The sequence below is a fragment of the Pipistrellus hanaki genome (assembly GCF_964339955.1).
Source record: "Pipistrellus hanaki genome assembly, chromosome: 4".
In the NCBI taxonomy this organism is placed as follows: Eukaryota; Metazoa; Chordata; class Mammalia; order Chiroptera; family Vespertilionidae; genus Pipistrellus; species Pipistrellus hanaki.
This window is the reverse complement of record NC_140506.1, coordinates 43,436,174-43,453,903: the sequence shown is the minus strand read 5'-3', so window position 1 is coordinate 43,453,903 and position 17,730 is coordinate 43,436,174. Positions and strand designations below refer to the sequence as shown.

The 17,730-nt window shown below is 43.1% G+C and overlaps 1 protein-coding gene across 38 annotated transcripts in view; it reads left to right on the top strand.

The window, feature by feature from the left end:
* The window catches only part of MEF2C (myocyte enhancer factor 2C), a 161,182-nt gene that overhangs the window by 106,499 nt on the left and 36,953 nt on the right, over positions 1–17,730 (top strand). For 20 of the 38 annotated variants that reach the window (XM_084882093.1, XM_084882079.1, XM_084882103.1 and 17 more), the window contains one exon: positions 15,058–15,201. In XM_084882093.1, coding sequence (XP_084738219.1) covers positions 15,058–15,201 — 144 coding nt within the window. Of the gene's footprint in view, positions 1–15,057; positions 15,202–15,260; positions 15,399–17,730 lie in introns of all 38 variants that reach the window. The other 18 variants (XM_084882095.1, XM_084882075.1, XM_084882086.1 and 15 more) reach the window with 2 other exon arrangements.

Below are 17,730 nucleotides of genomic sequence, written 5' to 3'. Positions count from 1 at the left end.
TAGGGAAGCCCTTTCAACAATTGAGTTCCTACAGATATAAGAGATCTGATTTATATTAGAGACAAAAGTAATAATACAATAGCAAGTTTTGGTTATACTTGTATTATAATTAGGGGAAGATGTCTGTTTTCCATTAGAAACCATCGTTCAGTTTGCAGACATACTACAGTAAAACAACCTAACTTTTCTGGTGTCTAAATTACAAAATTGAAATATTCCCCTCTGGAGCAGAAAAAAGAAAAGATTAAAAATAGCTGTGCAGGAATACATCTACCCAGAAACAATTCCGAAGATCCTTTCAACAACCTTACCTTCATGCACTCACCCCTACACAGTGTAGACACATACACATGCAGTCAGTGTTATACTGCCAGTTTCCGGGAGATGAACTTGGATGTATATCTACCTGCCATCTCCCTGGGCGGAGGTTCCTGTGTCCAATCAAGAACATGTTCATTGATTTCTCTCTGCCTCTTTGGCTTCGGCATTAAAGCAATGCAATAAAGCCGGGGAAGGGGTCGGGGAGGTTTCTAGCTTCTCCCCGCCACCTGCTTTAACTCCATCCTTCATCTTCCTCTAGACCGGATTCCTCTGGCCATTAGTCAATAGTGTGCATTACCTCATGGAAACAGACTTTGAATCATGTTTGGCTTCCTCTTTTAGTGCTACTGTTTCCCCTCCTCCTTTCACCGTGGTCTTTAAAAAGAGTGGGGTTCTAGTCAGAATGCTGGTGATGGCTCTTTGAGGCATTTGAACACTATTAGGTGGTTTCTGTGTGGTTAATATTATTTATTCAACAGAAAACTGACTTTAGACCCGCGCAAAAAGCCAAGTATCATAATTGTAAACTTCTCTAAAATGTTACGCAACTTTGTTTAATTTCAGTTTTCAAATAATCCAGTTTCCCATCTGAGAGACTGGTGTTCTGGCCTGGCCGGGGAAACCTCCAGAGAAAATAGGGCAGCTCAGCCCTGCGGAAGCCGAGGCGGTGGCTGTGGGTGGCATTTCTCTGCTGAGTCAGGTCTGTGCCAGACCTTCCCCAAGCTTTTACTAACAGTGCGGATTTTGGTGCAGAATCCCAAGGCTTGTGGTTCTTGAGGCTCTCCTGCAGTTCCCCCCCTTTTCCTTGGGACTTTGGGAAATTTTCACCTAAGGAGATCCCATTTGCTATATCTTCCTCCTAACTTTAAAAAAAAAAAAAAATGGGGGACTTTTATAGTATTTTTTTTTTTACCTTCTCTCATCCAGGCTATAAAATAACAAGGTGCTATTGGCATTATTCTAAAAACAAAAGAAAGGGAAGAGCTGTGTACCCATGATTTAAAAGAATTTTTAAAGTGCAGACAAGATGTCTCCATGATTCCATAGCTTTGCCCAGAAACAGTAGCTTCTCCATAGAAGCATGCATTTCTCTCTTTTACCCAACTTACCCCCTGTTCCCCAACAAAAAATATAATCTTATAGTTACCAGCCTTGGCATCCCTTATCTACTCAAGCAAATTGAAGGGCTGAGCAGTTAGCATCTGAATCTAAAGAATATAGGCACTGAAATACATAAAGCAAAGTTTTTCGCTTAGTAATAGAGATGTATTCTTGCTAGTACTATTTTAATTTTAATAATTGCAACAAACCTACGTGTCCTTTTACCCAGATAGATACAGACTAAACGCTATGGCGAAGAATGACTTTCCTAGACTTAAACATGTAGAAGTTTAAGCTCTAAATGATTTTGCTCAGTGGATAGAGCATTGGCCTGCAGACTCTAGGGTCCCAGGTTTGATTCCAGTCAAGGGCATGTACCTTGGTTGCAGGAACATCCCCCGTAGGGTAGGGAGTGTGCAGAAGGCAGCTGATCTATGTTTCTAACTCTCTATCCCTTTCCCTTCCTCTCTAAAAAATCAACAAAATATACTTTTTTTATATATGTAGGAGTCGAAAAAATTAAGCAACCTTGCTTTGTCTGAGGTTTTCAACAACCTATGCTTCCCTGAACTGGGCAGCCACAACCTAACTGTTGTTGAGGGATCTCCCCTTCCCTTCAGTAGATATTATAATAAAACCATAGGAAAAACATTGTAGTTAAGATTGTTCACCAGAAAATGAGTTCTATTGCAAATATATCCCTTTGTGGAGGAGGCAGATAAGATGTTTCAAATATTTCACCAAGTTTAGCTGTAAGTGTTCAAAGAAAGCATTGGCATAATTTAGGGGGTCTTCTAACGGGTGAAACTCCGGAGGCAGAATAGTGAGATCGCTCAGCGAGGAGAATCTGGAGCTTGTATATGAGTTCATTAACCTGGTTCTGCCACTCACTACCTTTGTGGACGTCAGCCACTGCCTGCACCACCTGCACCTCTTTCTTTTCATCTGTAGAATGGCAGTCATGGCGGCAGGGTGACTGTGAGAACTTAAACTAAAGCTCCACACAGAGCTGCCGGCTCAGTCCCTGGCACTTAGTAAATGCTCAATAAATGGTAGGTGTTATTGCTGAGGCACAGATTCAATTAAGGAGAAAATTAATATTTTGATAGTGTGTGGAGGCTGGTTTAATTTCCTCTCCATGCCACAAAGAGGAAATGTTGTTTTTATAACTACCTAATGAGTAATATGGAAGAAATTATTGTGTGAATGAAAAAAAAAAAAAAAACTAAGCTCACCACTGCGCTAACATAATCACCGAGAATTCATAAGTTATGGAAATTGAAATACCAAACTTAAAAATCGGGTTGCAATGCATTTCCAATGATAATGCCAGAAATTATTAAAACCTTCGTGACCACAAAAACAGGCAGCGAATGCCACAGCAGCCAGGCGCCCCAGGCCACAGTCACTCCCCAGGGGAGGCCGTCTGGGGCCAGAGGACGGAGCAGGCTCCAAGCCGGCAGTCACCGCTTGGCCTCACACAGTCAGTGGGTGCTGAGCCACGTGCTGGGATGAGTATCAGGATGAGCAAAGTAGCTGACAGCCTGTGATAGAGCTTTTTATTAGATCGTAAAGCACTGAGTTCAGACAAGGCGAGGGGCCAAGTTACATAGCAAGGGGTCACATTAAGTGCTCACATGATTCCTTTTTCCCTCTCTCTTTCACACCACCAACCTCTCACTCACTCGTTCTCATTTCTCCTCTCCTCTAATCCTCCCAATATCTATCTAGCGTCTACCTACCTACCATTTGTTAAACCTCTCTCTCAATTTCTCTCGTTCTTGCCATTCCTTTTCTTAAACATTTACTCTCCATGTTTTTTCATTTTTCATTTCTTAATGCTCTCTCTAGCTTTTCTGACATTGTATGAAATCCTGTGTGACTGAACGCAAAGCCTGAGAATGTGTATAATATGTGAAGTTATGGGAAATGGGATTTTATGAACCACAAGTTGGCCCAAGCTTGTGGGACCACAAATTCATAGATGGATGACATTCATAGCACAAGGAAAAATGAATTGAAATTAGTTTAATTTTATTTTATTTTTTTATTAGTTTAATTTTAATCATTAACTCACTTTGAAGCAAATTTATAAAAATTTAAACTTGCACAATAAAATAACGTGACAGCTCAGAGGGAAGGCAGGAGAGGGTCGGGGGAAGCGATCAACCAATGAACTTCTATGCATATATGCATAACCCGTGGACACAGACAGTGGAGTGGTGAGGGCCTGGGGAATTGCGGGGAGGATGGGAGCAGGCTCCAAGAGGTTGGGGCGGGAGGGGTGGGGGGGGACCTATGTAATACTTTCAATAGTAACGACTTTAAAAATAAAAATAAAAAAATACTGTGACAGCCTATATAGGTCTTGATCAGCACTGGATATTAATAATAGTAGACTTCCCAAAACCTTTCTCATAAATTATATTTTACTTATAAATATTTTAATCCAGAAGGGAAGACCCCAGTTTGCCATAAAAGAATGCATATCAGGTTATCCTTAGAATCTGCCTTGCAGATGGTTTGTGGCCTATTTACTTCCAATCATTACGCAGTTCGTAATTACCCACGCGGATGAGAAAAGGCCTGTCGTATCAATCCTATAACATAGCAGGAACTACAATGTGAGCCCAGGAGACAGCAACTCCCCATAACAAATGAGCCAGGAAACCAGAGGGCACGTCCCCGCGGAGAGTTAAGCGCAGGGTCCTCGCTCTGAAATGCTACTGGCACTTCTGATGTGTGCCCTATCGATACTCTGCTTGGCTATTTTTCCGGTACCAGCTGGAAATAATTATATTGTTAGAAAGGCAAATGGAGGCCCTTTGATTAATGAGCTCAGCATTCACGTTACCTTATGAAACTCTAAAGGCCAGGTGCCCTTCCCGGTCCTAGGGATACCCCGCGAGAAGGCACGGCCCCGGCCCTCCGGGGCTCCGTCCTGGGTGGAGACCGAGGTGGCACACGGTGGCCCTGCCGAGGGCAGAGCTGTGGTGGGACTGCGGGGCAGGGAGTTTGAGTGGAGACGGTGAAGAATGATGTCACTGTGCCTTGTAAACACTGCAGAAGCCGTAGGTGGAGGGCTGAGGTGGAGCTGCTCGCCTGAGGATTTTGAATTTACCCACTGCTCTCTCGTTGTTTTTGAGTACAATTCTAACAGACTTTCTTCCCTTGGACACCTACCCAAGGCGATGGAAGATAAAAATCTACCGCGTATTACCAGTCCACGCGTGAGGGTTGTGGGAATGACATAACCGCTGTAGGGGATAAATAGATTAGACTCTGTTCTTCCCCCACAAGTAGTCCCTAATGTGGTGGGAGAGATTAGACATTAGACTTAGAAAACAATGGAACGTTACTTGGAAAAGGAAAAAGGAAAAAGGAAAAAGGGGGCATTGTAAGTGCACAGCTGTGTGTTTTGGAGATGGGGCTTCAGGGACTTTCTTAATGCCTGATGTGAGTGTGGGGAGAGATTTGTTCTCTGTCCAAAGTCCCAGGAGGATTTTACATCAAAAGAGGCAAGTAATCCGAGGAAGGCCAGACACAAGGCTGCCAGCCTTCCACAGGCCTGGTAAACATCGCCAGTGCTGAATGGAGAGGGGGACGGCTCAGCATTAAAGGGGGCAGGGTGGATCCCCACTAACTTTTGCTGACTCCTCCCGAGTGTCCTTAGTATGTGTTATCAAGCTCTCCTCCCCAGGGTTCAGAAGACTGAACCTTTTACTGTCAGATCCTGCACCGGCAGCCGAGGACAGAAAGCTCTCGGGACACTTTTGCTGTCTATAGGGATCTCCTCACCTAGAAATGAGAAGGCAAAAAAAAACAAAAAAAAAAACGAGTAGAATGAGGGGGAAAAACAAGAATTCAGAGAGCAACATCATGCTACAAATGTTAATTGCAAGGTTCTGGGGAGGCACCAAGGAGAGGCACACTAATCCCATTAACTCTCTGATTCACAGGATGCTTTCGTTTTCTAGTTTAAGTTCCTGTGTTCGGGTGGAAGATGGCGGGGTCAGGGAGTGGAGCTGACAGGAGTGAGAGCAGCATAAACTCTGAGTACAAATCCAGCCACCACCCCCTGTGTGTTTTTAGAGTCTATTGTCATTCCATTTTAAGTAAGAGCCTCTGTCCCTGCCGTGGTCTCCATTGTTGTTTCATCACCAACAACAGCATTTAGTGAGTGTCCCGCACGTGCAGGCACATTCAAGTTGCTGTGGATACGGAGGTGAAAAGAGAGCATCTCTGCTCTGGGGGAGGCGGGTACTGCTGCAGTGAGACTCCCTCCCGTGGCAGCCACACTAGCTGTAACTTACCTATTGTTCTCACGCAATCCCAGCCATGCTCGGCAGCCCTGGGACCTCATTCTAACCTGTCAGAGCAAAATTGCCATTGAGCAGCCCGTGCTAACATAGTTGTCAATACCAATGTCTCAGGTGGCATATCACAGGCTCAGGCGAAGCCCTTAGAAGTAGCATCGAGGCTGGTCTTCGAGGCCGGACTCACAGGGTGGACTGCATGGGGAGGCAGAGTATACGAGGCCCTCCCCCATCTTTCTTGTCCAATCTCAGTGGAATCATTAAAACCCAAACCTTTCTGTTGAGAAGTTTCAATAGAGAATGGCTTAGAGCCACTCTTTGGAGACAGGTTGGTTTATTGGGAAAAGAGATTAATTCTATTAGGAAAAAAAAAAAAAAAAAAAAAAAAGCTTGGACGTCAGGTGTGATGGGGGAAGACATTGAGTATACTATAAATAAAGTATGTGTTCCCAACCTATAATTGGTCCTGGAAAATCTCTCTGCATGCCTATTCCCAACTTCAGGAATAGAAAGGAAGATGGTGACATATTTTCAGTGACAACCCATACTGCGATCTGTTATTGGTGCATGCTGGTTCTGGGACGATCAGGCCCAGGACTCTGAGCAATTCTAAACACAGAGAAGCCAGCCATCTGCACCCCGTGTATAATACAGTCTGGCACCTCCCCCGCCCCCTCCACTTCTGTAGGGACATCCTGTGCCGCAGTCATGAAGTGATGATAGACGTGCCTCTAACCTACCAGAACCTGTGCTCCTTGCATTTCGACTAAACGATCTTATTAAGACAAATAAAATAACGCGGTCACCTTGGGAGACCGCCCACTCATTTCAATTAGTCTGTCACTGTTAGGAAGGCTGACGCTCAGGTTTGTTTGCTCATTCACTTATTCAAATGAGCAGTTCCTGAGAACTTCCATGGAGCCCACATATACTCACCAGGTCCTCTGTTAGGGAGCCGAGGTACCCATCCCTGGTAGAACTCGCTATCTAGAGGTAAAGCAGGCATGGGAAAGATAAATGACAGTATAAGATACCACATGTTGTTTTTAAAAACACCGAAAGTCAAAGGTTGTTAAGAATACAGATAAGGGAGTTCCTACATGTTGAGGGGAGTTCAAAAAAAAAGCTTCCCAAATGGAGCAAGTGATGGTATTAGGTGGTACACATCATAAGATGACTAAGTGTGTAGCAAAGAGGAGGAGTAAACAAGGATATTCCAGACAGGAATGGATGTCACATATCAAAACAGTGTTATTAAAGGGCCTGCCTGACTTGGGAAGCGGTGAGAAGTTCCCTCTTGCCAAAACCCAGAGTGCCAGGAGAAGAGAGGCAATCACTTGGAGAGCAGGTGGGGTGTGTGAAAACCAGTGGGTGTGGCTGTGGGAAGCACCAGGGTTCGTAAGGACAGTGATGCAACTAGATGTGCATTTCAAGGAGACCCCGCCCAAAGTAGGATGATTGGAAAGTGGTGTCAGAGGAGCAGCCAGCTAAGGAGGAGAGACCAAATAGAGAAGATAATGGTAGTTGAGTTAAGAGATAACTGGAGTGAAGAGTGACTTCTGGGTTTCTGGCTTGAACAACTAGGCTGTGTTGTTTTTCTAGAAAAGGAATGGATGAAGGGATGGGTTGGAACCAAAAGAACAAATGGGAAAATAAATGATGTACTAGGGCGAGATCACGAAAATCCCATAGAAATGTGGAAACATGGTGACTGAGAAAGGAGGTCCTGAGCTGACTGATAAGTAAGCCCCTGTAGGCTACTCCCATTTCAAAGGATTAACCGTGACTTGAATTAAAACGCATTTACAACCAGATAAGAGCCTATCTGGAAACAAAAATAATGATTTGACTTTACAAGATAACGTGCATGTTTTCTTTTGTTCAAATAAGTCATTAATGGCCCTAAGTGTGGCTCCATTGGTTGGAGTGTCGTCCTGTGTACCAGGTTCAGGTGATGGGTTCCATTTCAGTAAGGGCACATACCTAGGTTGTGGGTTGGGTCCCAAGTCAGGATACATGCAGAAGGCAACCTGCCCATGTTTCTCACAGTGATGTTTCTCTCTCTCTCTGTATCTCTCTCTCTCTGTATCTCTCTCTCTCTCTCTCTCTCTCTCTCTCTCTCTCTCTCTCTCTGTGTGTGTGTGTGTGTGTGTGTGTGTGTGTGTGTTCTCTAAAATCCTCGGGTGAGGATTAAAAAAGAATAAGTTACTAATGGTTTATCAAAGATGCCTCAATGTATTATTTTATAAAGAATTCTCATTCCAAGATTCTGCTTTTTTGTCCCTGTAACCTACTTGCAAGTAAAATGCCACAGTCTGAAAAGGTTGGCAGGTGAAGTTACATTCATGTTTTATACTTTCAAAAATACTGCTGCCTTGTCTTTGTTAACTTGCTCCTCTCCTCTCTTTCCCAACCTTTGTTTAATGTAGAGTTTGGTCTTGTCTTTTCCTTCCTTGTTTAAGAAATTACTAACAGTGTCTGTTCTTCACACCCACCTGCAGTTTGATCCTTTACATCCCAGCCTTTATAATCTGGACTTGCTTTATTATAGAGATTATTAGGATTAACTGTTTGTGAGAGCATGCATTTCAATCATTATATAGTAAAATGTTCCCTGTTTAGTACTTTTCTTGAGATCGCTCCTAGATTCAGAATGTCAGGAAACACTGCTTGGCTAAGAGTGCAGATCTTCTTCGTATCAGCTCCGATCTAGGCCAGCCTCATGAATGGTAAGGTTCCAGAAGCGGTATGGTGGAAAAATCCTTAATAAAACACCAAACCACTGACCTATCCTGAGGAAGCCTGATTCACCTGATTGGGCCCTACAATCGCCCTGATTTTCCATAAATTCTCCAGGTTAGTATTGGTCCAGAATAAGGCCAATGTCAAAGCCTAGGAGAATAGTAGAACATCACACAGTGCAAAAGGTTGTGGGGTTCGATTCCTAGTCAGGGCACATACCCAGGTTGCAGGTTAAAATCCCCGGTCAGGATGCTTACAGGAGGCAGCCAATGTATGTTTGTTTCTCCTCTCTTTCTCTCTCAAATCAATGAAACATATCCTCAGGTGATGATTAAAAGAGAGAGAGAGAGAGGTCTGGATCCCACTACCATCTCCACCCCCAGTCAGACAGACAGCCTTGGTCCAGTGGGGCAACCTCTGCATACACTAACAGCGAAGTGGGAAGGTGCTCTGTTCACGCAGCAGGCGTTTACGGAGCACACACAGCATGGCAGCCTCTACTCTAAACTGAAACTCCAAAAGTGGATAGAGGGAGGTGATTTGTTCATTGCCCCATGAGCTAGCAGAGGAGACAAACACATGACTAACAATGTGTGTGAAGGCTCTAATAGAGAAAGTAGAGGATAAGTGCATGCATGAGTGGGGGAGAAATCAATTCGGCCTTGGCGACAAGGGAAGTCCACAGAGAGGAGGTGAGGTGTTAGCTCTGCCCAAGGAGGGCTGAGTGCAGACCCTGGTGGGCTCCTCCCAGAAGCCAGCCTGAGCGCGGACATGAGGTGTGGAAGCCCAGTTTCCCTTGCACCGTTACTCCTCACCTTCCGGAAGGCAGAGGACAGGCAGACCAGAGGGTCCTGGGTGAGTCTCGTCCAGAATTAAAGTACCAACAACTTTAGGAACTATCACCTTATGATGTTTATAGGAAATCATTTGTGGCTATGAGGAGACGGTGGGGGGTGGAAGTTTCTCTATGTTCCATACATTAGAAGTCTTCAAAGCTTTAATTCGTGCCTTTTATTTTTATTCTTTTAAGTTGAAAAATTAGTCAGTGGGGGGGAAAATTTCAAGTCCAATATTAAGATTATCTTTTGAGGAAAGGAATAAAAACAAAAACAATGAACATCTCCAGCTCTTCCCAGCTAGTGGGAGTTAATATCTAGTTATCATGAGCATTAATAACCTGCAGAAATACAATGTGAAGGTGTACATTTTGCTCTTTTATAAAATTTTCGTAACAAATGAATAATTTTTCATAAAATGTAATTTCAGACTCCGTACTAGGTCTGATTTGCTTGTCTAATGAAAGTCTACCTACTAACTGTACTTAACCTGCCTTATCTTAATGCCTTTTCACTTCTATTTTAAGAACAAAGAACTCGTGCAGACAAAGCTAACAGCTTTGATGATTAAACCCTATGGAGAAATGCCTTGGCCCCTGACATTCCCCCAGCCTAGGTAAATAGGTGCTAGAAATCACAAAAATGCATACAATAGCATAGGTCGTTTCAGAGCTTTTTGGTGTGAATGTGTAATGCCTGCTGCTTTAAAAAGCAAGTGCACACAACAGCATCTGGGGTACAGGGGGTTTCTGGTCATTGTTTGCTGACTGAGTCTTAAATGAAGTAAGCCATTGGGCACAGTGCTCAGGGCAGCCACTCCCCAAACCCGGCAGGTCCCAGAGCAGCAGCGCCATGACTGTCCTGGGTGTTCACCAAATACTCTCACCAACTTGGTACATAAGCAGTGTCCATTTCAGCCGGATCTCCTGCTCTCGTGTGGACTTACTGCTGTGTAAAGAGTATCCCGCGTAAGAGCAGATGCTGATCTCCATAAAGCTGTGAGGGACAAGCACAGAAATCATTTATTATCAGAGAAAAGGAACCTCGTTTTCTAAGTTGATGTCTTTCTTTTTTTCCCCTTGGCTTTTGTGTGAACATGACATTTACGCAGCTTACAGAAATAATTCCTGCATGTGCTCTTGACACATCAGCCCTCTGAAGGAAGGATAGTGCTGGCTGTGCAAGAAAGGCTTATTATTTGGGGTTTTTTTTAAAGGGATGCATGTTTGGGGGGTTTTCACAAAAGAATTTGAAATCTCTGCTATACAGTGGGCAGGGACGGAAAAAAAGAGAGGTGATGAAAATATTGAGGACTAAGACGGCAGACATGGAAAGAGATTGAATGGTTGGAAGCTTTTAATCTGATGGTGGTCCTCTGGAAGGAGATGAATTTTACCCAAATAACAATTGTATAAATTTCATGGCTTCATATAACTGAAAAAGGGCCAGTAATCTAGTTGTTTTGGTTTTTGGGGGTTTTTTTACTAACAAGAAATAATTAATGAGAGACCAGTTTTAACCACTGTACATATACATAAGGCACTTTCTAGTTGATAACATAATGCCTAAGAGCAGAAATGAGTGCTCCATGTGGCATTCTTGTTCATTTATATTCCTTCCCATAATGAAATAGAATCTGTTCCCTATATCTATGTCATTAGAATTTTCGAAGCACCTGTCACCTATCATCCTCCGTTTATATGGATTTCGCGTTTTCCCGATGAACAAATGTAGTAGTGCAGGGTCCATATGGCCACATGTCTGGGAGGGGAGAATCCACGGGGTTTTTTGGATTACCTGCCTGGAATCCTTTTCCCTTTTATTGTTTGGAGTTTGTCACCTCCTGTCAATCTCGTTACTTCTCTAAGAAGCCGCTGTTCTCAGCTCACTGCATGACAGTCGCTGCCTTGTGAAAACATCCCAGAAGCCTCTGCAGTCAATTGATCGACCCCAAAAGTGTCAGTCTCCCAGGGAAAGCTGACTTGGGTCGGCGTACAAGCTCACTTAGGATTTACGGAGTTCTCTGAGGAAGGATACATAACAAGAAAGCCAGTGGTTTCTGCGGATCTCTTGGCTTCTCCTGACATAGAGAATAAATCTTTCTAAAACATAAGCAGCTGAGAGACACTTATGTAAATCCAAGACTTCTAGCCCCTGTAAAAGAATAATGATTTAAGTGCCTATATTACCTGACCAGTAACACTTGTAAAAGATCAAAGAAGCTTTCAAAGGCCAGCAGCAGAGATTTTGATTTTACTAGAAAAAGGACTGAAGGAATAATGCTGATTTACCCATTTAGTAATCCCTTTAGTTTATATTGACTGTTTATTGCTCTGATAAAGAGAGGCCGAGCTGAATCTAACAGTAACTCCTTTGTCATTAAAAGGCTGTAGGTTTTTAATATCATAAAGATAAGATGGCTCTTGTAGTTCCACATTCACACAATGGTATTCAAGTTTGTGCCATCACTTCCATGTTCAGAGTTTTAGAACTCCACCGTAATCGTTTGCTCTTGGCAGAAGTGTGTTCTACACGCTCCCAGCTGAGGATTATATTTCTGAACAAGTTTTTCAATGTTCTGGTGGTGTGATTATGCGAATTTGGAACTCAGTATTAATTTGCTTTTGGAGTTTGTGTTTGCATATCTCAAAATGCTCTTTTTAAAAATAACACAATTTAGCTTATAACAACTCTGTAATGTAAAGGGTAGAGATATTTCATTACTGAAGTACTGGTGATGCTCATTATAAGGAAATGTAGACAGATACAAGAATTATTTTGGATGAGAAAATGAGCCACTTCCCCCCCCCCCCCTTGTCCCATCACTACCTTTTTTTGTGGGACTTTGAACCACCTGATTTATTTGCCTAATAGTTTACATAATTCTTCAAGTTAGCTATTTATCAAATTGCTTTTTTTTTTTTTTACTGGTAAACTGATGTGTTTTATTGACCCATAAGCATTCCCTCTCTGTCTAAACTTAGACATCTAAGAAGTATTAATATTTTAACCCTACTTCATTCTTAAAATGTCTCCGCAGCCTATTTTTTTTAATTTTCTACCTAATTTAATTTCAGCATTCCGTCTACTGCTGTGCATACATATGAATGGGAGAGCCCTATTCTGCATCTGACACCTCACACGTGTAGGAAAGCTGGGGTAAGAGGCCTGGGCCATCATGCTTGGCCAGGCTGGGTTGAGACCTGGCATCAGGTTTCCCTAAAGTCCTGAGGGAAGCTTTGTGAGAGACAATGAGTTAATATTTGTGGAGATCTTTCAATAACATGTAATTGGTGCTTGAATTTTTATAAGCCAAACGTAGCATCTACCCCCAAAAGCTTCGTTAGAACATTTAGCACACATGTATGTGCCAGATGGATTGTAATGACAGTCGATAGGCCTCTGCTAACCCTAGCGTTCTGCTGTCAAAATCCGTACATCAAAACAACGATAATTTTTATGATCAGATGTATTGGATAAAAGATTCAGATGCAAATTGTGAAATCTACTGTCTGAATAAGACTTTAAATTAAAGGTTTCTAGATGAATATTCTAATATACCTTATAAGAATATAGGTAAAGTTTGAAAAATAGCATTGATCTTACATATTTTCCTGTACAGAAGGGAATTTTTATGAGAAATATGTGGAGTATGACACAAGAACCTTGGGAATTATTGTTAAAAGCTCAAGAATATCTAGAGATAAAAGCAGAAACACGAGATAATACAGCAAACAGTTATCACTGGAAAAATGCTCTTGTGGTCAAGATAATAGTAGCTAAAGAGTTTAAAATGAAGAGAATTAAGTTAGCTAAGAAAATTATTATTCTAATGTATTGTGAACTCTCTAGGAATACTTATTCTGGCTGAAAATGATGGCTCTAGATTCATGATAGGGGGACAGGTGGCCCCACCAATTATAAATTCCCCAAGACTGTAAACGTATATTTTATCATCATGTGTCAAAATATTCATTTTAATATTCAAACATTTTACCACATAATAAGCTGTAACCATATGTTTATTTGTTATATTATACTACTATAACATTAATAAATATTTACAGAGCCACAGTGTATCATAGATGTATTAGAAATGGTAGCTTTCTTAGTATGATTTTAAATGAAAATCTTCATTGCCTCAGAAACCAATTTTAAATAATGTCATATTTGTTACGCATTGGTAAGAGCCAGGGAGTTTAAATTTTTGAGTCTGACACCCCCTTTAAAAGTCCTGTTGTTTTATTTATTTCCCCCTATTGCATGAATTAAAGATGGAGTGTTATCTCAGTTTTGAATTCCTTAGCTTGTTGTCGCAGTGTTTGCTTTATTTGTGTGTGAATTCTCTCTTTAATAAAGATGAGCGCTGCTGAACTTCCCATTACCATGAGATGCTTAGGTACACAGCTCTTGTAACCATTTTGGCGGTACCAGGAAAATTCAGAAATGTTGCTTGTCTATTCATAACTAATGGGTCGAGCTGTGTGATTAATCAGAAATTTTATGATCTCTAAAAACATAGCATTGTCTCTGCACATCAGATCATGTACCATCAAGGTGACAACCATCAGGAGAGGAGAGGAGAGGAGAGGAGAGGAGAGGAGAGGAGAGGAGAGGAGAGGAGAGGAGAGGAGAGGAGAGGAGAGGAGAGGAGAGGAGAGGAGAGGAGAGGAGAGGAGAGGAGAGGAGAGGAGAGGAGAGGAGAGGAGAGGAGAGGAGAGGAGAGGAGAGGAGAGGAGAGGAGAGGAGAGGAGAGGAGAGGAGAGGAGAGGAGAGGAGAGGAGGAGATCTGGGTTCCTATTCTCTGTTACAGTGTTCATTAGCATGTATCCTCTGTGACAGCTGAGACCAGCCCAGGCCTACATTCTGGCGGCAGGAGGACCAAGATAAGGCACTGACTGACTTGCCACTTTCATGTGTCAGAGCGACCCGACCTAGCTGGAACCGGAGGAGCGTGTGCCAGTTTGGGAGTTATTGACTTGGTTACCTATTTTCAGTGCTCCCGGGCTTCCTGACTCCGGTCCTGATAATGAAGCCCTAACCTCGGCTGTGTTGACGTTTCTTTCAGCCTCTGTGTAGGCAGAAAACTTCTCAGTACTATCAGTTTCAATACAGATTTTCACAGCTATGGAACCCCAAGCCGACAGAACGGAGGTGATCCTCCTTCTGGTCACAAGGTCCGAACACATTTAATGGGTGCTCCGTCAGACAGCCTGGTTCTCGTCCTCCTTCTGCTGTCAGGCGCACATCCGAAGGGGGGGGGGGCGGGGCAGGTGACCGTGGGTGCCAACCGTCCTGTTACACTGAGGATCTGTTTCCAGCATTTCTGCTTTTGTCACGGTCGCAGATTCTGAAATCATTGTGTAATGTCCTGACTTCTAATTCTTCTGTGGGAAAACAGAGTGTTGTAATTTCCCACCTTCCTTGTACTCTTCCGTAATAGTCTCTCCCGGGATGTTTGGAGCATGTCTGAATTCTACATCACGAAACTTCAGCCCCCATAACTGTCTTGGTCCTCTGACTGCATCGAGTTGCCAAAGGAATCTTTACCTTTTATTTTTTTCAACTAGTGATGAGTGTGTTATTGAAATGACTCTTCTCCCGGTGCTTTCTTTACCCTCACATCATACAGCGGAGGTGATAACAGCCTGAGAACCTGGACAGCGTGAGCTTCTGTAACCGCCCTAACTGTCTCTGACAGCCTTTGTCTAGGACTGAACTTTCCGCATTGTGTGTTTCAGACGTTGAGAAAGAAGGGCCTTAATGGCTGTGACAGCCCAGACCCCGATGCGGACGATTCCGTAGGTCACAGCCCTGAGTCTGAGGACAAGTACAGGAAAATTAACGAAGATATTGATCTAATGATCAGCAGACAAAGATTGTGTGTAAGTACTCCAGACGCCTTTCATTTTTTTTACTCTTGGTATTTCTCTGAACCTGGCAGGCCTTGAACAAGAAGGAAAACAAAGGCTGTGAAAGCCCCGATCCCGACTCCTCTTATGCACTCACCCCACGCACTGAAGAAAAATACAAAAAAATTAATGAAGAATTTGATAATATGATCAAGAGCCATAAAATTCCTGTAAGTACCCAAGGTAGATGGCTGGTCTGCTGATAACTGCTGCAGTAACATACCTTAACCCTTTCAGTGATGGCTTTGTCTAAGATACATTGGAAAGTCAAGCCAATAAAATAGCCATCGCATCGCACGGCAGTTCGTAGAGAAAGTAAACCCTAGCTAAACGGCTGCTTAAACTGTGGAATCTAAAAGCCTTGCCATCGAGTTCATTCAGAGATAGGAAATTCACAGGAGGAAGAGAAAGAAAGATCTATGCAACACACCCTAACTTTACACAATCTCTTAAACACACAGTGCACTCGGAAAACACCAGGACCTCCTTCTCAACACGTTTAATTCAGATACATATATACTTATGGCGATCATCACCCAAATAAAAGCTCATTTCTGAATAAAGCTTCCTCCCCTCTCCCCACACATGACACCCAGCAACAGCACTGAAGGGTTAAAGCTAATGCTCGCTGCAGGGAAACAGACTGCATGAAAACCTAATGGTAAGACTTCGACATGTGTGTGCGCTGGGGTGATGTTAAAGCTTCATCCAAATATCCGCTTTGCCGACCCCAACATTTCCCATGCTTTAACAATTGGCTAAGTTGTGTCTTAACCAAGTCAAAAATTTTCTAACAGTCCATCATGTGCCTTGCCAGATACTTGAGAGAAATAACTCTGCATGTATTATTTTGTTTGCCCACATAAAGAGGGGGGAGGTACGTACCTTTTATTATATTCTGTCATCAGCCAAGTGGTGTTAATGGTGTGACATAAAGTGATGCAACTCCGGGCTCACACACTTTCTGAAATAACCAGTGTTAGTGTCTGAACCCTCCTTGTATGCTCCTCAGTAGGTAATTAATTCCTTTCTTTAAAAAAACACACAGTTTTGTAAGTTAGCCAAACATCCTCAGCCTGAGCGCTGAGGGAGACTGCAGTGAAAACATGCCTCTGTGACCACAAGTGCAGATATTTTGGGGATCAGCGCTCCGCCCCTGCACTCACCAGATGAGTTAATGCTTTACACGTAGTAGGTGCACAGCTACCTTGTGTTAATTAAATTAAACACTTTAAAACTTATTTTAAAAATGTATGCACCTTAAGCTTTCCCTGCCTTCATAAATACATGTCTGCTTCTTTTGTTAAGTGAAATAATGTCAGCAGTGGAGCTTTTGTTGAATTGCAATTATTAATACACTGTGCTAGGAAGGAAAGCTAAGTGCTGTAAATTCTTAAAGGTTTCATAAACCGAGCACTACATACCGAACATCCACCGTGGGCACTTTGTCAAATGAAATAGTTCCTATCAGAATGCTGCAATGCCTACTTGGTATGCCCAGAATTCTTACGTGATAAAGTATCCATTGGGGTTTTTGTCTTGCCCAGAAGCAGGAAAGAAACAGCTCCTTTGGGCCACCTTTTTTTTTTTTTTTTAATTTCTTATGGCCTGGTTTTCTCTGGCTCTACAACTGCTAGGCACAAAGGTTTTCGAATGTAAGATTTTATAAGGTGAAGCATGTCAGGTGTCGCAGATGGAAGGAACCCCTTGCCCAGCTGTAAGACCACTGATCACTCTCCAGGGTGGTGATCTGTAGCTTTAACCCCAAGACTCCTGGGAGCATGCCCATATGGGCGCATGGGGCCGCTTTTCCCCATGCTTGAGAGGGAAAGAGGTGTGACACATACCGAGGTTCCCTCGCCGTATTTTATCCTGTCGTGTGAAGAGTTCAAAATCAGGATACATGATGTCTTAAGAGGGGCAGCGGTGTGTGGCGGGGAGGAAAAGCCACATTAGAGTGTCGGGCAGGGCTGGGAGAGGGAGCCGCACAGCTCCGCCGGCCTCCAAATCCCCCTTTCTTCAGTAAGTGCTTCAGGCTCCGGGATGAAAAGCCCAGTTTTCGCACATCGCTCTCGGTTGCTGGAAGTAAATTTTGTTGAAAGTTTCCACAGCTGCTAAAACATTTACAGCAGGGCAAGGACACTCTGCCCTTTGTGCGGAGAGACTGTCTCCGCCTCTTTAAAAACATTACAGGGCTGTTTTTCTGTTTCAAAGACCCGGCTCGAAGAGTTTCCCTTGTAAAACAGAAAAATTTAATATTGCAATCACCTGTGGGCTCCATGTAATTTATGCCCATATTCCTCAACGACGTGCAATAATTCACGGAGGACTGGGAATCTTGTTGAGCAGCATTTCCTCCTGCAGGGTTTGCCCTGGTTCACGCCAGCCTCCGGGGCAAGAAAAAAGAAGCTACATTTGAGGAACCAGGAATTGGGAAATGGGCTGAAGGAAGGAGGGGCAGGTGCCAGATGGGTTGAGAGTGAACAGGAAGGAAGTGGGAAT